This window comes from Leptinotarsa decemlineata, unplaced genomic scaffold (assembly GCF_025532065.1).
Source record: "Leptinotarsa decemlineata unplaced genomic scaffold, Ldec_3_MD MMD2_P_RNA_scaffold_12, whole genome shotgun sequence".
Taxonomy (NCBI): Eukaryota; Metazoa; Arthropoda; class Insecta; order Coleoptera; family Chrysomelidae; genus Leptinotarsa; species Leptinotarsa decemlineata.
This window is the reverse complement of record NW_027412526.1, coordinates 3,913,969-3,935,414: the sequence shown is the minus strand read 5'-3', so window position 1 is coordinate 3,935,414 and position 21,446 is coordinate 3,913,969. Positions and strand designations below refer to the sequence as shown.

General features: G+C 34.9%; 1 protein-coding gene across 3 annotated transcripts in view; it reads left to right on the top strand.

Annotated features, from left to right (window-relative positions):
- Positions 1-21,446, top strand: part of LOC111505915 (uncharacterized) — a 99,270-nt gene that overhangs the window by 8,739 nt on the left and 69,085 nt on the right. The window contains exon 1 of one of the 3 annotated variants that reach the window (XM_074172185.1): positions 2,135-2,393. The exons of the other annotated variants lie outside the window; for them this stretch is intronic. Coding sequence (XP_074028286.1) covers positions 2,336-2,393 — 58 coding nt within the window. The 5' untranslated portion in view covers positions 2,135-2,335. Of the gene's footprint in view, positions 1-2,134; positions 2,394-21,446 lie in introns of those variants that run through there. 3 annotated transcript variants of the gene reach the window in all.

The window sequence follows — 21,446 nt, the reverse complement described above, 5'->3', positions numbered from 1 at the left end:
TCTGCTGCAGGCAACCAGGGATGCAATTGAACCCATGTTTGCGTTTAATAAACTCTACAAAATACAAATGAAACAGAGCATAGACTCAGATGCTACAAATGCAATACGCATATACACAGACGGCTCAAAAACCAAAGAAGGGTCAGGATGTGGAGTGTACTCCAGATCACTAAGCCTGAAGATTAAGTGGGGAATGGGAAAAATACCAGCGTGGTTCGAACAGAACTGGCTGGTATCTCAATCGCCACAAAAGAAATAACCAGGAAAGGAATTTCTGGTAAAAACATAACAATCTGCACTGGTAGCAGACAGCCCTTTTAGCCTTGAACAGACAACGTGTTACCTCAGGGCTAGTACTAGAGTGCCACCAAGATTTAACCAAAGCCTCGGTTGATAATAAAATTTTGTTGAGGTGGATTAAAGGGCACGACATGAGTCAAGGTAATTGTATTGCCAACGAGGCGGCTGGACTAAGCATTTTAGGACCCAGTGACTGATGACTTCGACTATTGCGGAACTAGCCAAACGTTACACCCACGCTGAATCCCTAAAGAGATGGGATTGGAATCAAAGGATGAAATCTTACCAGGATCACCTTTGGCGACCCTGGGAAGCTGGCGCCGAACAACTATCTGGCGATGCCCAGGAAAAATCTACGCATAACAGTAGCATTTCTGACTGGCCACTGTCAACTAAGGAAACACCTCCATAATATGGGGCTAGTGGACACACTTCTATGCAGGATGTGTGAACAGGAAGATGAAACTTTTAGGCATGTCCGGAGTTATCGTCAATAACAGAGTGTGTTATCGGCGAGTCTTGGCCTACACCTGCCGATATAAAGGATATATCTCCTAGTGACCAGTCCACCTTCCTGGAAAGGACAGGATGGACGATAACCTAGGACAACTCCTTGGGAGGATGTACAATGGGTCACATGTGACCTAAGTGCTGTGGGCGTACACTCACCGTCCCTTCTCTACAGATACAGATAATGATTCAAATGGCAGTTACCTGTAAGAAGGACTGTTAGACATCGCAGTTCATCCCTACCCTAGTCTAACAACTGTTTGGTATCAAGCTTCGAAGGGTGGAGTGAGCCAATCCTGGAAGATTCTGCCATGTAGGTGTTCAATCATTGTTTGGCAAAGCCTAAAGCGATGCCAATGACAGGTTCTGGTCCGATGAAGCGCTGCTTGCAGCACCCTCCTTTGCAAAGGAGTCAGCAGCCTCATTGCCTTTCGGGCCAGTATGGCCAGATACAATCTGTTAGGTCTTCCTATCGAGGAGAGTCGTTTTTGGCAATTTCCTACTTGCAACAGTCTGTTGCAGAGTGCAACAGTCTGTTGCACTCTGCAATAGACTGTTGGCCTCGGTATTTTGAGATGTGCGTGGTGTAATATTCATCGACTATCATGAGAAGTTCGTACTGAAGTTCCTGGTATTGTTTATACTCAAAACACGCGTCTCTTTCGTTTTGTTTTCGCTCGTCGCCAGCTTTTCCAGTAATTCAAACAGTACCGGAAAATGTTTACCCATTTCTCCTCGTGTATCTAACAGTTTTGTGTTAATACACGTTGTGTTTTTGAAAGCTGTTTTGTTTTTTAGGTCTGAAAAGACATTACGCCCGGGACTTTTCAGTCTAGGTGTTATCAAACGTTTTTCAGCTTTATATATACCAGTTTTTATCAGTAAACAAAATTGCTGTATCGTCAGCGTATGAAACAATATGACATTGGAAATCTTCAATTTATGCCATTGAGTTGATATACACAAGGAAAAGAATGGGGCCTAGAACTGTTCCCTGCGGTACACCTGTTGTTATTACTAGAATATTCGCTGGATCGCGAATACCTGTCTCATTCAATCTTCCTATTAATATTTCGTGAGACACTGTATCACAAATACAAACTTCCATTTGATCTTCCTCTTGAAGATGATCACTTGGTGATCGAAACACGTGTCGAGGTGTTAAGATAACGGTTTGGTGTTGGAAAAAACTCCAGTGCGTAAGAACCCCTCAGTCGTGTCTGATCTGGTAACGCGGCTCGTTCCCGAAATCACCGTCGTGACGGTCGGCGTCGTTCGCCTCTCCGCTCGCCAGCCGACGCCTCGTATTCGTCGCAGCCGTCGTCAGTAAGTAACTGAGAGTGACCGGCGTCGTCGTGCGAATCGAAGCGTCGTCTTTATGCGCCCTTTTCTCGAAGTCGGTCGTCGCCGTCGACCTATAACGACACCCTCGCCGATGGCCGACCGCCGAAGACGCAGGGTTGGAGTTTGCGCCCCCGTTGAGAAAGTGCCTCTTCTATGAGCCTCCCCCTTCTGCTAGAGGATCATGCCCGTTAGCACCGGTCAAGGAGAACCACGCGCGAAGCGCTGCAAACTTTGCGACGGTAAATCCACCACCACGATCATCATTGCGAAAGCCACCCCTGTTGTTGTTTGTTCTTCTTCTTCTTTTTTCTTCGTCGTGTTCTGTGTGTTCTGTGGTGTGCTGGCTGCTGCTCGAGTATCTATACGTGACTCTCTTGCACGCGCATATTAACACGCTGATAGGGCTAAGTTGTATCGAAGTATCGCGCTTGGCCAGGGTTTGTTTTGTTTTGCGAACAGTGTTTTGTTTTTTTTTGTGTTGCTTCAATAGCTAATCGAGAGCTTTACGTTAAGTATTCTTTTTTGTCAATTTAGCTGTGGTTAATGTCGCAACATGAAAATTTTGGAACTGGTAGGTCGGAAAGTGCTGAAAAACAAAAAATGTTGACCGATTTGATGACATTACAAAAAACTGATTTGATTTTTTTTAATGTAATATTGCATGCAATTTATGAAAGAAAAATATCTGTCAGTTCATAAAAATAGACACATTTAAATACCTACCAAGAACTATATATAACACTTTTTTCCGAATTTTCCAGTAGCAAAAAACTGTCCTTAAAATATGAATTGTTTACTGCCCTTGTCTTTTTGCTAAGCCACTCAAAAACCTGTTCGAAAAGCTATTATTAATTTTCCGAAAACAGTATAATTTATTGGAGAAAACTGGAAATCCGTTACTAAATTTTTAACTTGAAAATTTCTCGAATAATAATAATAATATCGTTTATTATACATAAAAATATATTTATACATAAAAGGAAAAGGGTTAGCCAAAGGCTATCTTCCACCCCTCTCAAAAATTATACAGTGAGTATACGAAAATAATTATAAACATACTTATTTACTAACATAACAATAATAGAGAAGAGAAGAAAATGATACATCAAATAGTGGCTAATAACTCTTAATAGTCTTAACATTATTTTGGTCAATTTAACAATTTCATTGTACTGCCATACAATGAATTTTAAATTAGCACTGAGCTGTAAGCATCTGTGATTTTATTTTTCTTAAATTGATAAATATTATGATTTAAAAGGGGTAAAATTTCTTTCGGATAAGAAGAGGTTATATAAGAAAAACAACCTTGAAATTTGGAAGTACGGTGCCTAAGTATGTTGAATAAGTTAATTCTCAAATTGACCATATGTATGCCAGAATGCCTGCTTAATAAACTATATAAATAACTAGGTGTTTTAGTTTGAAGCAAATTAAACATTTTTATCAAATATTGGACTCTGTACCTCACATTCAGCTCCTTCATTTTTAACAAAAATGGGGTGACATATTCACCATATGGTATACAGCATACGAATCGCATGCAAGCATTTTATGTACGTTGTAACTTCTGTTTGTTATAATGCGGCAAAAAATTGTAATACACCGAACAACAATACTCGATATGGGGGTAAATAAGAGCTTTAACTAACCTGAGTTTCATTTCTTCTGATAACTGACACTTGAATTTATATAACGATGTGAGTTTGAAGAATGATACTTTGAAAATGTTTGTCACATGTTCATGTAAAGACAAAGAGCTATCTATGGTTACGCCAAGATTTTTAGCACTGACTACCCTGTCAATGTCTGCGTTATCGAGAGTGAGCCTAAAGCTACAATGAGTTTTTACTATTTATCTTAGAGACTATATGCATAAGGCCAAAGTTTTATTTGGATTGATTTTCAGTCCATGATTCTCCGGATATAGGAATGTTTTGTGCAAATCTCTGTTTACATTTGCCACGCAACTTTCTGTATCGTTGTTATGACGAGACAAATATAACTGTATATCATCTGCGTATAGATGTACTTGACAATGTGATAAGAAAGTGGGGTAATCATAAATAAACACTGAAAACATCAAGGGTCCTAAAATACTTCCCTGCTGTACACCTGAGATTGTTTCTTTTAGGGATGACCATGTGTAATAATCCAGTTTGACCGACTGTGATCGGCCTGTAAGATAGCTGGTCATCCATTTAAGAGAAATGTCATCGAATCATATGAACTTGAGCTTGCTGATGAGTAAATCGAAATTAACTAAATCAAAAGCTTTACTTTGATCAAGCAGTACTAAAATGGTGACTTTTGTTCTGTGTTCCGTGATTTTTGCGAAACCCAGACTGCTCGTATGAGAGTATTCGATTTTCTTCAAGAAAAGCTCTTATTTGACGAAAAACATTTTTCTCGAATATTTTAAATAATGAGGGCAGAATGCTGATAGGGCGTAGGTCACTCTTTTTCGGAATTGGAATTATATTAGCAACCTTCCAAACATCTGGAAAAATACCCTGTCTGAAGGACTCGTTGAAAATATGTTTAACCTAATCAATACAGTGTGGTATCACTAAATAAATCATTTTGATATTTATATTGTCAATACCTAAAGCTGTAGATTTTATTGAAATCAAATTTGTATTAAGATATGAATGCTAATAAAAAAGTCTCTGTATATCAAAAAATTATCAGTTAAGGAGTGGGACTATGCTGAAAAATTAGTGGATCATTCCTATGCTCGGAGGTTTCTTATGGTTCTTATTTTAGGGGAATATCTAGAATATGATTATCGGCGTTTTTTATCAAAATGTACCTTTTATTAATGATAGTAGAAGTCTGCTCAAAAATGAGGTGAATTAAGTTCTCAAAAACACTACCAAATTTCATATAAAATAATTTGCTTCTATTAACGAGATGAGAAAGGATGAGTTTCCAATTCGTCTTACATTGATAATACAAAGTATTTCCATATATCCGTTGTATAAAAGAACTGTGGTAATTCGAAATAACTGTCTTACAATTTTCAAAAGCACTTTTTTCATCAAATATTATGTCCATATCAGTAAAGACTGATGTCTAATGGAGTGCATCAAGGATCTGTACTGGGTCCTCTATTCTTCATAAGTAACCATGATATTCTGTATTGGTTGTTTTGTATTATAACATTTGTAATTCGCAATACATAGTTTTATCATTTTTCATAGTCAATTTTAATCTTTGAATATCTTCCAAACATTTATAATATTTTTTCTTGAAGAATTCATTCATAAGATTTGTTATTTGCAGTATTTTTTATTCTCCTTTTTTTGCATTCTGTTCAAAGTTCAGGGTGTTTCCATGATATTTTTGAGTTCAATGAAGAGGATATCACTGCGATATTTTATTAAAAAAATCGTCGTAAGCAATAATTGAGAAGTACGAGGTCTGTTGAAATGATGAAGTGAATTTTCATCTTTTTCAAAAAATATTCATTTCTATTTTGTCCTCTTCAAAGTAGTCCCCCTCAGATATAATACATTTGTGCCAGAGTTTTGATATGCAGTTTTTAGTATGTCGCAAAACGCCGTCCTTTCATGGGTGTCTTCAATCTTGGGAACAGAAAAAAAGTCGCAGGGGGGCAAATCTGGTGAATACAGTGGCCAAAAAATTACGAACGAGCAATGGCGAGGAAACAACTGCATTATATTGATGCCATCCTAAAAAAATCGCTAATCGAGTGTTAGTAGTCCGCAAAATTCACCTTATTTTTTTAAGAGACCTCCTAAGTAGCATTTCAAATAAAAGTAATCCATTCGCAGCGATGAATTCAATTGTGAATCAATCATTACTCGACGATCCGTCAACAGCTCTTTGGAGCAAATACGAACGATCTCCCGATGATGCCAATGAAATCGGCGAAACATGCGCAGAGTGTGCGGTTTTTGTTTCGGGAAACGTGAGTTTCATTAAATTCATTCTCCAGGTCGAGGAGTTTCACTATTACTACTGACTTCTAATTAGATTAGAGCCGTTTTGTGACACTGTCGCTAGTTTCGTATCTCTAAAAATATCCCATTCTCGGCACACATTCCCTAATCGTTTCGTACGATTCAAGCAGGACCGAGTCGAAACCGTTCTAATGGAAATTATTTATCGCCTGGACTTCATCCAGACTCAGAGATGTTTCGACGGCCATTTTCGATTCCGAGTCCATAATTCACTGCGTTTACCATTCAGATCTCTCTAGCTTGACAAATCGGTGGCAGGTGGCAGAGGTTGCGCCATCTGTACAAGGGACTTTCTATCAGAAAAGAGACCGGAACGAATTCCGGAAGAATGTCAGCGTTTAGAAATGATAGATCGCAGCGATTTCGGTTGTTGAATTGAGATGAGTAACATCAGTTGAGGTTTGAGCCAGAAATATTTGTGGATTGGTCAGAGTTCGGAGAAGACTATCTTACTATCGTACTATCTTAAAGCACCGTATCGTGATTTCTGTTATTTGCCAAGCACAAATCAAAATAACAAAACTCGTTGAACTTCATCATGGAAGCAAAACATCAGGAAATAATTGGTTGTTTCAAAGGTTTTGTCCGTTTTAAGGGCTTGTGTTTTTGTAGCTCCATATCTCAGTAAATATTTATTCTAATGTGTTGTACTATAGAGGGGTGCGCAAAAGTCCGGAATAAAATTACTATCTTTTTAACTAGTATTTTAGGGAAAAAACGCTGAAACACGTCAGTTGATTTCACGTTGTACGCATTTTTTGGCAATAAAATGATTTTTTTTTTTCAACCCCTCAGTTGCAACCCTCCCCAACTTTTTTTTAAAATGCAAACCTATGTCGTGTATGGGCTCATTGAAAAGCTCATAAAAAATGGATTCTGACCATACCCTTTTTTTTGTGGTTACAACGAAATGAGAAGAAACTCTTTTGAAAAGTTACAAATACCTAATTTAATGCTATCTACGGATGAATTAACGTAACAGATGCTGAAATTGGCCTCCTCCCTCTACTTGGCAGGCTCCTAGGCGATAGTAAAACCCGTATACGGAATTCCGAATGGCCTCAGCCAGTATGTTATGTGATTCCACTCTAATTCTGCTTTTTAGATCTTCAATATTAGCCGGCCTATTTTGATAAACCTTGTCTTTCATATATCCCCAATAAAAATAATCTAATGGCGTTAAGTCTGGGGATCTTGGCGGCCGTTCAATTGTACCACGTCGTCCAATCCAGCGTCCTGCAAATATGTCATCGAGATATTCTCTGACATTAATATCAAAATGTGGAGGAGCGCCGTCCTGTTGGAACCAAAGTGTTTCAGTAGGGATATTTGGATCTGCTTCATTGGGAAAACTAACAGCTAAAGCAGGGACTAATTCAAAGCGTGAAAAGTCTAAGTAGCGTGCAAAGGTTCCCCTCTCTCCAAGGCGTTTATTCACCCTTCGAAGCTTGATACCAAACAGTTGTAGGACTTCAGTAGGGATGAACTACTAACTAACAGGCCTTCTTTCAGGTCACTGTCATTTGAATAATCATATGCAGAGACTCGGACTGTCGGAAGACAGTGTGTGTGTAGCCTCTATTCGGAAAATGATGAAACAGCAGAGCACATACTTTGTGCCTGCCCGCTGGAGCCCGAATCAGCTTCTTAGAGTTTGGCAGAGCCGTACTCTTACCGTCTGACCTGAAAGACCACTCACCATGCAAACTAATCGGCTTCGTTAAGAAGCTGGGTTTATTTGGTCGAGTGTGAATAGGTGTGAGCCACAATAAACCCTTGCGGGTTGCGGTGGAGGGTCGAATAGACCCACTCACTTTGAACCTAACCTAACATTTCCATACTAATTTTGTAGAATGTATTATCTATAGACAGTTTGAGCAATAACCTCTTCATTCTCTGCGAAATTTCTAACCGGCGAGCATTTTTTTGAGGCCTGCGAACAACCAGTAGTCGCTGGGAGCTAAATCTGGCGAATACGGTGGATGTGGAAGCAACTCGAAGTTTAATGGATCGTGCGATCGTTTCTTCGCAATTTCGGCCTTCACACGCTCTAATAACGCTGTATAATATTCACTGTTGATTGTATTTCCCTACTCGAGATAGTCGATGAATATTACACCACGCACATCCCAAAATACCGAGGCCATAACCTTTCCAGCCGATTGTTGTGCGTTCGTTTTGATTCCGGAGACGTTCTTGTTTTTAGTCCATAAGCTTCACGAACCAGCGCCCGAAAATTAAACAAATTGAGCGTAGAAGTTCTGTCTCAGCCACCATACTCCCCAGACCTTACGCCAACCGACTACAATCTTTTTAAGCACGATAACTTTCTCACCTCAGCCGAAGCGCATTCAGATATCTGGTGAACGAATAAATATATATTGGCCTAGCGGAAAACTGTAATGGAAATTAGGGGTTATTAACCGTCTATACACCGGAGGTTATATAGACCGATTGTTCCCAGAAGAGTTTCAATAACGAAAAACAATTTTGGAGTTTGCTGCAATGCAACTCCAACCAGATTTGACTAATACAATTAAATGTTCAGAGTTTCATTTCTTAAATTGATATAGAAACTACACGTCATTGGCTTTGAACATCGATGTCGTAAACGATTATACACATACTTTCCAAACCGCGAAATTTATGAAAATAATAAATAGTAGGCGGACAGGTTTTGAACTTGAATAAAAAATACACAAAAATTTTTCGTAGGTATTCACAATTTTCTTTGGTGACAACTGTTTCGTATAAAAAAGTTATATATAAACTAGTAGAAATGAAAAAAGATGGTGATATATGTGTTTAATAATATTCAAGGATTTTTTATCGCACCATTTGCCAAAAATAAAAAATGATACGACTAAATCATCTAAAAGTAGAAGAAACAAGCGCAAAGGTGATTCTCAAGATCATTTCGTAATTCAATGTCATGTGTGAAATGATTTACTTCGGATTTATACACAAGGGACTTGATGTATGTCCAAGTTTTGATAAATATGTCGTCAAAAGTGTAGACGCACCTTTGAATTCGATTTTGTTGTTCAGTTTTTCATGACATGTGAGATGGATATTGATGAATAAAATGTTATAAGTGAATAACATATAGGCCCCTAAAAGTCAAAATATAGGCACCTAAAAGCCTACAAAATGTAGCCCCTAAAAGCCTATAAAAATGTAGCCCCTAAAAGCATATAAATGTAGCCCCGAAAAGCCTTTAAGAAAATGTAGCCCCTAAAAGTCTATAAAATATAGTCTTTGAAAGCCTATGTAAAAATAGGCCCCAGAAAGTCTTTAAAAAATATAGGCCTTCAAAAGCCTTCATGCCCTATTCTAGGGCATTTGGCACGTTGAATCATTAAATATTAACTGCAATTTTACATTTTATTGGTTTGAGTAATTCTGCTTGTTCTTTTCTAAAGTCATATTTATCAAACCGAACCCAGTGCGTTAAAATAGAAAACGAAATATCAAATAGCATAGTGCTTCACCAAGGGGTTCCACAAGGTAGTGTATTGGGACCACTTTTATATACATTGTATACCTCTAATTTTCATAATCATCTGACATATTGCCATTACCACATGTTTGCAAATGACACGCAAATTCATTGTGCATTTAAATTGGAAAATATGAGGGAAGCTAATATAAAAATCAATCGTGATTTAGAAATCCTCCTTAATCTTTTCAATGATCATATTTTATCTATAAATTGTAATAAATCTTCTGCTGTATTATTTGGTAACGATATTGTTGTCTTCGAATGATGTATCACATTAGGAGGAGAGAAAGAATTTCCCATAAGCTGAAAGACTCGGGATGGTAGAGTATGTGTAACAGACACAAATTACACGCTCTCCCTTTTAACTATAAAATACTTAAATTCAAAAATCCTGAATATTCATATAGAAAAGTTATATATATATATATATATATATATATATATATATATATATATATATATATATATATATATGTATATATATATATATATATATATATATATATATATATATATATATATATATATATATATATATATATATATGCATAACGTCAATCTTCGGAGAAAAAATATGATCCATATTCCTGTACACAATAAAGAAATTTACAAAAGGTCATTCACCTAGCAGATATCTCTTCACGGCAATCTCCTGGATGTTCCCGAGTTCTCTACATCAATTCACACTTTCAAAAAATAATGCCAAAAACATTTGTTTGAGAAGCAATGAAACAAGAATTTTTTTTAGAATAATTCTTCAATTATATTTGAGTTCTATTTATATCCTGGTGTATCTATAGTCAGAAAATTGTTATTTATTTTCGTTCTGGTTTATGTGGAAGAATTGGTTTTAAGACCTAATATAATCCATTTATTTACCTCGTTATCTGATCTGAATGATGGTAAATAATGAATCATTATTATTATTATTATAAAAAATATAGGCTCCTAACAGCCTTTATAAATAAATATAGGCCCCTAAAAGCCTATATAAAATATAGGCGCCTAAAAGTCTACATAAAATATTAGCCCCTAAAAGTCTACATCAAATATAAGCCCCCAAAAACCTACATAAAATATAAGCCCTTAAAAGCGTACATAAAATATAAGCCTCTAAAAGCATGTATAAAATATAGGCCCCTAAAAACCTTTATAAAAAATAGACCACTAAAAGCCTTTATGAAATATAAGTATCAAAAGCATGTACAAAATATAGGCTCTAAAAGCCTACACACAAATATAGGCCCCTAAAAGCTTGTATAAAAATAGGCCTCTGAAAAGTTGTATAAAATATAGGCCCCTAAAAGCCTATATAAAAAATAGACCCCTAAAAGCCTTTATGAAATATAAGTATCAAAAGCATGTACAAAATATAGGCTCTAAAAGCCTGTACAAAATATAGGCATCTAAAAGATGTATAAAATATAGGCCCCTAAAAGCGTTTAAAATATAGGCCCCTAAAAGCCTATACACAAATATAGGCCCCTAAAAGTGTTTTTTAATGCGTTATATAATTCTTATGTTAAGTGAATTATTCTCTTGATATAAATTATTTCATTTTCAAAATTGAGTTCTGTACTATTTGTCATGTATTATTTATTTTAATATTTGAAAACCATAAAAATTGTAAATTTTATTCGAACAATCCAAACACTACAAAACATTTGTAAAGTTTAGCTAATTCTGTTGATATTTTTTCTGATATGACTAAAAATACGTTTCTCCCAAATCCTTGTTGCATAAACGACAATTGACTGTACTATTGACTGTACTATTGACTGTACTATTGATTGAATTATCTCGCGTATAAATTTTGATAAGCTAATAAATTTTTCAACAGAGTTATAACTAAATACCCGAATGTCGTCTTACAGAAACGAACAGCCAAAGTTACTGATCGCGATTAGCCATTTTCCTCGTATCCATTCGCCAATTTCGTGCCAGACACCGAAATAAAAATCAGAAGTGAAAGATGTCGGCTTGAAAAATTGAGACCGAATGATGAGACCTAGATTTTCTCCTATAATTTTAGATCTCGGGGGGTCAACAACCAAACCGTTACCATATGGGACCATTTATATTTGTGTGCGGCGTATTAAGAGACGTCGAAATAATATTTTTGCGTTCCTTGAAACGTGTTTTTGTTGTGTTTCTGTGATACACAAACGTGCATACAAACAGCAGAATGCAGAGTTAGGATGTGTTCCAGATTGTTTTGGGATTGGTGATGAAATATTGGCTTTCATTTTATAGCCGAAAGTTTTGATACACAAACAATTTAATAGTTGGTAAATAAATCGGCGTTTGAGATATGAGGACAAGGGTCTTTTTTTGAATATTTTTTTACTTTTTCATGTAATAAGAATGACTTTGTTATTTGTCGGTGGGCTATTCTTGAAGACAGGCATTAAACAAATCTAAAGAAATGAACTTTAAATGTTGAAGCCCGTCTCGGATATACACAGGAGGTTGAATAGACTGACGCCTGTCAGAAAACAACTACTCCACTGGCTAATACCACGAACGGCGTTAGATTATATCCGACAGGCGTCAGTGCAGTAGTCTAATCAACAAGTTCAAAAACATGAAAAATACAGATAAAGGTCCTAAAAATATGAGCGGTAGCTCATTCGATTGGGAATCACCTCTAGAAAAATGTTTTTGAAGGATTTTGGTGCAGGTGAAAAATTGCAATTGTTATTAACAAAATAAGATTGAAAAAAATTGTATTTAGTTTTTAGTTAATAACCAAAAAACATTAACATTCAAGTAATTTTGAAAAAAGCTCGTTAAAGAGGAGGAAATTTCCGATAAAAAAGTCCCGACTTTCGAAACTTTATCTCCATTATTTAAAATTTTAATTTGACGTTGAAAATAGGGTTCCGCGCGGCTATTGCGTCATGCGCGCGCTGCCGCTAAAGAGAGTTTATCAAAAGAAATAATTTTTTTATAACATTAAATGTCATTTTAAAAATTTGAAAAAAATCTAGTATCTTCTTAACACTTGAATGAATCGAGTCTCGTAGAAAAAAAAGTTTGATCCCATTTTTCAAAAAGCTATTCAATTGTTAACTAAGAAATTTTTCCCAAACTCCATTGGCATAAATAATGGGATAAAAGGTATAAATAATTCGTGTAGCCCTTTTGATATATATACTTCATACGATCCTGCGATAAAAGTTCATAAAAATGTATTAATTTGTCAATTATGATTTTTTATAACTATTGCCAAATGAAATATCTAAAAATTGTTGATAATTTTTTTTTCAATTGATATTTAGCTATGTCTGTTTTCACATTGAACAATGGCAGTTATTAACATAAGATATGAATTTTTTACCTAATTTGTTTATGAAATTGTTTTAAACAAATAAAGAAATTCAATGTTTAAATTTTTTTTTAATATTTTGTTGTCTAGACATAATTATGATTAAAAAAAATCCCTAATTTCAATTTTTAATTGTTTAAAATCGATTTTGTTATATCTCGATTGTTTAAATAATTAGTTAAGAAATAATTTTACTTTTAAAAATCATAATTTACACTTTTAAATAGTTTGGCAAAAAAAAGTTCATATTTATTATTTATTTGTTTACAAGTTTAACAATTTGTTATGAACAAATATTGACCAACGTTGTATTTTTTTTCCGAAGTAGAAAAAAATTATAAAAACAGCTCTATATATAAAAGTGCCATAATTTTTTATAATATAATATATTCATTATAATACTTTATTATAATTAATAAATAAAAAAAATTTATGGCACTTATATATATATATATATATATATATATATATATAGCTGTTTTTATCATTTTTTCTGCTTCAGAAAAAAAAAATATAACGGTCAATATTTGTTTATAACAAATTGTTAAACTAATAAACAATTGAATAATAAATAATTTTTTTTGCCAAACTATTCAAAAGTGTAAATTATGATTTTTAAAAGCAAAATTATTTCTTAACTAATTATTTAAACAATCGAAATATAACAAAATCGATTGTAAACAATTAAAAATAAAATTAAGAATTTTTTTCAATCATAATATCTCTAGACAACAAAATAGCAAAAAAATTTTTTCAAAAATATTGAATTTCTTTCATTGTTTAAAACAATTTGATAAACAAATTACGTAAAAAAAATTCATATCCTATGTTGATAACTGCCATTGTTTAATGTGAAAATAGACATAGCTAAATATCAATTGAAAAAAAAATTATTAACTATTTTTAGACATTTCATTTTGCAATAGTTATAAGAAATCATAATTAACAAATTATTAAATTTTTATGAACTTTTATCGCAGGATCGTACGCAGTATATATATCAAAAGGGCTCCACGAAGTTAAAAATTTATAGGCCAATTATTTATACCTTTTATCCCATCATTTATGCCAACGGAGATTGGGAACACATTTGTTAGTTAACAATTGAATAACTCAGTGTCATTTCTTTTCGAGTTTGAAAGCCGTGTATTTTTGGAATTTATTCCTGTAGTTTCTTGCAAAAATCCACGGCTTTTAAACTCGAAAAGTGATGACACTGAAAACCTCAGCCGTGAAACTCTAAACCATTTCGTCAACTGAATAACTTTTTGAAAAATGGTGATAAAAACTTTTTTTCTAGTGGACTCGATTCATTCAAGTGTTAAGAAGATACTAGATTTTTTTCAGATTTTTAAAATGACATTTTATGTTGTAAAAAATTATTACTTTCGATAAACTGTCTTTAGCGGCAGCGCGCGCATGCCGTAACAGCCGCGCGGAACACTATTTTCAACGTCAAATTAAAATTATAAATAATGGAGATAGGGTTTCGAGAATAGAGACTTTTTTATCGGAAATGTCCTTCTCTTTAACGAGCTTTTTTCAAAATTACTTAAGTATTAATATTTTTTGAGTTATTAACGAAAAACTAAATACCATTTTTTCAAAATCTTATTTTGTTAATAACAATTGCAATTTTGTACCTGCACCAAAATCCTTCAAAATCATTTTTCTAGAGGTGGTTCCGAATCGAATGAGCTATCACTCATATTTTTAGTACCTTCATCTCTATTTTCATGTTTTTGAACTTGTTGATTAAACTACAGGAATCTTCACAGAAAATTTTCTGCATATGCAATTGACAATACAGCTGAAAGAGTCGACCCTCAATTTTGGAACGGGCACACTTGCAGACCGGTTTCGGGCTCCTTAGCCACCCGTCAGTGCAAGACAGTGGCCGTCATCGACTTAAAGTCAGTGATACTCCATAATTGAAAATCGAAATTCTTTCTTTCCTCGTCTAAGTTGGAGCGAACAACAAAAATGTCACTCCATCTAGTGGACGAGGTGCTAACCAACGGCATCACAGGGTTCCTACACAATATACTAAATGAAAGGTAAAATTTCACTTACATGGAACACTGTCTTTCTCACTGGTAGACATGGATGTTTCGCAGTAAGACACTTGCCTTTTCGGCTCTTCAGTAACATTATAAGAAAAAACACACAATTGGTTCATAAATTACGACTTTAACTCACTGAATGAATTTCATCTATCCATGTCATCGATGACATCGTAATGACATTCATTCGCTTATCTGATTAAATCCCAGCCAAAGGAATCTTGTTTAATAACATAACCCTTTAAATTTTTCGTTTTTCTAATCATCTATTAGTAAACAAAAAAAACGATACCCAAAATTGAAGATTTCACATAACTTCTTCCGCGTTGATTGTGCATTACAACATATTATTCAAATTTCGATTCTCTTGGTAACCGAAAGATTATTGAAGTAATAATTGCAACTTTGACGAAAATATATTGGTGAAATTCTGGAATAACGAAATTTTTTTCTTTTCAGGTGAGTCGATACGTCAAACGCCGTTTTTATCGACGGGGGTGAGTTTGTTTTTGTTCAAAATAAGAAAAATCTGTATTGATATGAAATTATTGAAGAGGTCTGTTTTTATTTTGGTAATTTTGTAGTTTTTCAATGAAAATCTCAGAGTTAGTGCATTTCCTTGTAATAGGCATAATAACAGATTTTGAAATACTGTTTCTATCATGTTGGGAAATATATTATAATCTCAACGTATAATACTAGTGTTAAAAGTGTTTTTAACACGATTTTTTCGACCAGATAGCAATAAACAAAACATAATTATTCAATTTTCAGGGTTTTATTATGAACAATAGATATAAATACAATTAAATTCTGTTAGTATATAAAATAATTACATTATTATTACTATTTATGACCACTATTTATACCTTGCGATGATGAAGAGCCTTGTAATATATTTTTACTCTTCTGAGTTGTCAATTTCATTTAATTCTTGAAGTGAATAGAACGATGCTGTAACGCTGGAGCCAGCTGTTAGGATTATTCTTTCAGCAATAGCCTTTTATCAGAAATAGATTGATCGATGTAACCCTCAGCTACTGTTGTAGACTTCCATCCTCCGTGCTTCTTAATATCCGATATAGTTGCTCCTGATTCTGCTAGCAAAGAAGCGGAAGACCTTCTGAAACAGTGACTTATATATTCCTTTGGTTCCGGGTGGTTCAGAAACTTAGCAATGTTATAGTCTATCCATTCCCAATTGGAATGGCAATAAAAATAAGAGAACAGTCATAAACATTTCTTGCCTGTGGCCCCTAGTCGCCCAGATAGTAAACGTGCTATCAAATGTAGTTGAGGAATGCTACATGGATCAATAAGTCCCGAGACTAACCCAGAGATGGCGCTCTTAGTAAACCAGTAACCACGTCTTTCTAGAGTACTAACCTTTGCTTGAAACGTGTCGAAATTTTAAGTCGATCGGACCAGAAACAGCTGAGTTATCGAGGTTAGAGTAAAGTCGTTTTGTAGTTTGTTTAAAAAATGGAAAAAACCGAGTTTCGTGTTCTGATAAAACATTGTTTTTTAATGGGTAAAAACACCGTGCAAGCGAAAGAATGGATTGAAAAATGTTACCCGGACTCTTGTCCATCAAAAGCAACGATTTGTCGGTGGTTTGTCGAGTTTAAACGTGGTCGTACCGACACAAATGACGCAGAACGCTCGGGTAGACCTGTGGAAGCTGTTACACCGGAAAATGTGAGTGAAGTGACAAAAATTGTAATGAAAGATCGTAAAGTGAAGCTCCGTGAGATTGCTGAGATGACACAGATATCATATGGAAGTGTATTTACTATCCTTCATGAAAAATTGAGCATGAAAAAGGTTTTTTCTAAGTGGGTGCCGCGATTGCTTTCGATGGAACAAAAACATCAACGAGTCGATGATTCAGAAAGCTGTTTATCGCTATTTACTCGCAACAAAAAAGATTTCTTGCGTCGTTACGTGACCATGGACGAAACATGGATACATCACTACACTCCAGAGTCAAAGCGGCAGTCATCTGAGTGGCGCACAGCTGGCGAAAGCCGTCCGAAACGTCCGAAAACGCAGCAGTCAGCTGGCAAAGTAATGGCGTCAGTTTTTTGGGATGCGCATGGCGTGATTTTCATTGACTACCTCGAAAAAGGTAAATCGATCAACAGTGATTATTATATTGACTTACTGGTACGTTTGAAGGAGGAAATCGCAAAAAAAACGACCGCACATGCAGAGAAAAAAAATCCTTTTTCACCAAGACAATGCACCTTGCCACAGGTCGATGAAAACAATGGCAAAATTAAACGAATTGGGCTTTGATCTGCTTCCCCACCCCCCATACTCACCAGATTTAGCCCCCAGTGACTACTGGCTCTTTGCTGATCTTAAAAAAATGCTCCAGGGAAAAAGATTTGGCTCAAATGAGGAAGTCATCGCTGAAACTGAAACTTATTTTGAAGCGAAAGATACATTTTTTTATAAACATGGTATTGAAAAATTGGAAAAGCGTTGAAACCATTGTATCACCCTAAAAGGAGATTATGTTGATGAATAAAAAAAAAATTTGTAAAAAAAATGTTGTTTTCATTGTTAGTCTCGGGACTTATTGATCCATGTGTTAAAGGCTCGGCTAGCTGGACTGGCTGAATAATAATTTTTTGTCCGTTTCACAATATTTCTTGTTCGTGTGTTCGTGGGGTTAGGTGAGGTAGTGAGTGGTTTTGCAAACCGATTTTTGAAAACTTTTTCTAGAGATCAATTACCCTAACACCAAACTGATATATCGGAAATTAACTAGTGGAACCACTACCTGCAAATTAATTTGTCAACAATAGATTACCGAAAAATCAATTAGGATAATCATCATATAACAAACAAAGTCCACATCGCACCAAAAAACTTAAGGTATATAAACAGCTAACCCTTGTCTTTAGATTCAGTATCAATTTGCTTCTCCTGAAGATGCTAACCTTATTAGCGAAACGCGCGTCGAGTGCAAAAACATCAGTTTGGTGTTAGGGTAATTGATCTCTAGAAGAAGTTTTCAACTTTTACACCAAAGGTTCCAATCTCATCCTTTAAATATTCATGAATGCTTGAAGAAGGAAAACTGTCATATTTCACAGAATGCTATTGTGAATAGAATATGTGAGTTAACGAAACTATCTCGTTCCACAGTTCTTCGAGTCATTAAAATAGGGGATGTCATTGACCATGCAATGAATCGATAACAAAAGAATACAAAATTCGCAAACATTGATGGTGCTACAAAAGATGTGATTCGGCGAACAATTTATGGTATATACCAAAAAAAATAAAGTACCAACCTTGGAAATGATTTGGTAGAAATTACTCGACTATCCCGATTACAATTACAAATTTTCAGAAACTCTACGAGGTGTCTTATTGTCTTGTGGTTTCAAATATAAAAAATTGAACAATCGGATGGTTATAATGGAATCGACACGCATTGTTCAACTCCGACAAGAATATTTGAGGCGAATGAAAAGCTACCGAGAATCCTGCAGACATATAATCCACCTCGACGAAACTTGGTTTGACACCCATGATGTTGTCAAATATGGCTGGGTAGACGAAACCAAGTATTGTGCTTTGAACACACCTTCAAGGGGAAAACGTGTTATAATTTTGCGTGCCGGGAATGACAGTGGTTTCGTACCTAACGCTTTGCCTCTGTCGGCCAAAAATATAAAAGATTCGTCTGCTGATCACCACGAAGATATGACTGAGGCTTTATTTTCCCAAATATTCCTCGAAATTCGGTTATTGTCATGGATAACGCTTCGTATCATTCTTGGTTATTGACTACAATACCGAACAATAACACAAAAAAGCAGATATTGTTGATTTCATGCGAAATCATGACATGGAAATACCCGAAAAGATTTCAACGAAAAAGGTATTACTGGCGACCATAAAACAACTCAATTTCAAAAATGAGTATATTATTGATTCGATGTGTGAAACACGTGGTCATATTCTCTTACGTTTGCCTCCATACTATTGTGTGTTCAATCCAATTGAAATGGTTTGGGCCAGAATGAAAGAAAGCTTGCGGAAATGTAATCAGTCACCGACTTTGAATGCTGTAGTGCAATATAAGGCGAGTGGTGAATGAAATAGGTAATAGTGATGTGTGGAAGAACTGTGTGGCCCCATAAAAAAAGAGAACAAATATTATGTGCAAAGTTCCATAAATCCGATCGTTATTCAACCAGATTTTGATTCCACCTCATCCGAATATAGCGAAGAAGAATTTTGATTTTTCTAGCAATTTCGTTGGCCTCTATTATTTTGTAAATATATGTTTGACGAGAATACGGTGTGATTGTTTGTGTTTTCATTGTATTTTAGAGTTTTCGACTCGGAAATCAACTACCTTAAATTTCGAAGTTTTTCATAATTACCCATGGTGGAAAAATTCAGTTGAGATAACTTTTTCATGGGGTCACTTCGCGTACCGCACTGTAACTGCCACTTGACTGTCTCGATATGCTTGCGGCTAGCGTTTACATATAGTAATCGAATGCGCGAGAAAATTTCGCCGAAATTCCGTCGAAATCGGAAGCATTATTCTCGCTGCTTCTAGAGTAGCCGGGAATCATCGAAAATTCGCTATGATTGTAAGAATAAGTAACTGAAAAACTACCACTGAAAAATAATATGCCGACGCCTATGTTGAGGCGGGAATTCCTTCTCTGTGCTGTTCCAATTGGTATTGGAAATACTATAGAAGGCATTTCCCAAACGTGTGTATACCAACTGGGTTGGCACTGCATTTATAATTTGGGTATTTCAGAAAAAACCGATGATGATTGATAACAGAAGGGCATAGTGCAACGTATTTATTAAAATAGTCAATGTTTTTTCCAACAATGCAAAAAGAACGCCTATTTTCGTTTTTGTATTTGAAATTTGAACACTCAATGATTTATCCATTGATTCAATGTCTTCTGTTGATTAATGGCACAGTTCTCCACGTCAGCAAGCTCCATATATTCTGAAAATAGTAGCAACTTTCATCATCAAATATTTTTCATCTGGCGCCTCATATATAAACCTCTGGACTTGTTCAAACGCGAGAGTTTTTGATTTTTTGGGCCTATAACTTTTTTCCGCTTTAAGAATTATATTACTTTGAAAATTTGCCCCACAAAGTTGACGAGTTCCATAATTTTTAATTCTCTTCTATATAGGCTAAGAAGACGGTTTCGCTAAAATTTCTGTTGACGTTTTGAAATCTACACCAGCTAAGAAAATTAGAATATATGCGATGTCGTTCTGCTGAGCCGTTTTTTTTGTAACAATTCAGTTGAAACTCTTTTTGCAGCCTCTTCAATATCGTCAGGAGCACACAATTCCTCCTCACTATTGTTTGTTCTTCATTATGCAAGAGAAACACCAGCAAGAACTTTAAATAAAAGGCGTGGGCTGCAAACAATGCTGTTTGTTGGTAATCGATGATTCGGCGTCACCTGACACGGCCACTTCACAGGAAATGCGATAACATGAAAGTAGTTAATTGACAAGAGATGTCAAAGTATGTTTTTATAGAAATATCAAATGTATCTATTTTTTTTATGAAAACAGGACAGTTGTACAAAAAATTTGTATGATATTTGTGTTAAAAGTAAGTTTTATTTTGTTCGTTTTTTACTCACAAAATAAAACCTTACGTTTAACACTAATATCATAAATAACAATTTCTTTCAGAAGTCTTGAAAACAGCAGCAAGATTATGCGTTCTCTTTAAATACTCAGTTGAACTAATTTTACTCTAATGATTCGAAAGTTCTGTTTATATTCGACGGTATAGTTTTTTCTTTTCAAAAGCTCAAATGATTGAAAGTGAATGCTTTTAAGCAGTGTCGTTAAATAATTACCTATTCATTATGTAGATTTTATTGCTACGCAATTATTTTGAATGAAATTTTTGTCGTGTCTTCGGCTTTTATAAGTGTTAAATTTTCAAATCGTTTATTGTAGAAATTTGGTTTTGAATTGCTTCGAATATTTCAACTCCGTTCAATTCATGTTTTGGTTTTGGATCTGATAACAGTGCATAATGAACGTGCTTGTCCTAGTCACTTCATGTTCCAATGGTTAATTATATTATATATAGACCCGAATTACCGAAATAGTATCATTCAAAATTCTTTTCGGATGAGAATATACAGAGTGGTTCGGTTGAGAGTACATTTATAACTTTGCTGTATTGACGGTCAAGCAGTATTCACATAGAGTAATACTTTTTTCATCTGAAAATGCTTCCTGAAAATAATGTTTTAATGCCCCAATTTCATTCATTATTCGACAACTTTTTTTATTTTATACATCGAGAAAAAACTGTATGTTGGATTTTTTTTCGAAATAAACTCGTTAGTTATAATCAGTTTGAATCAAAGTAAAGTAAC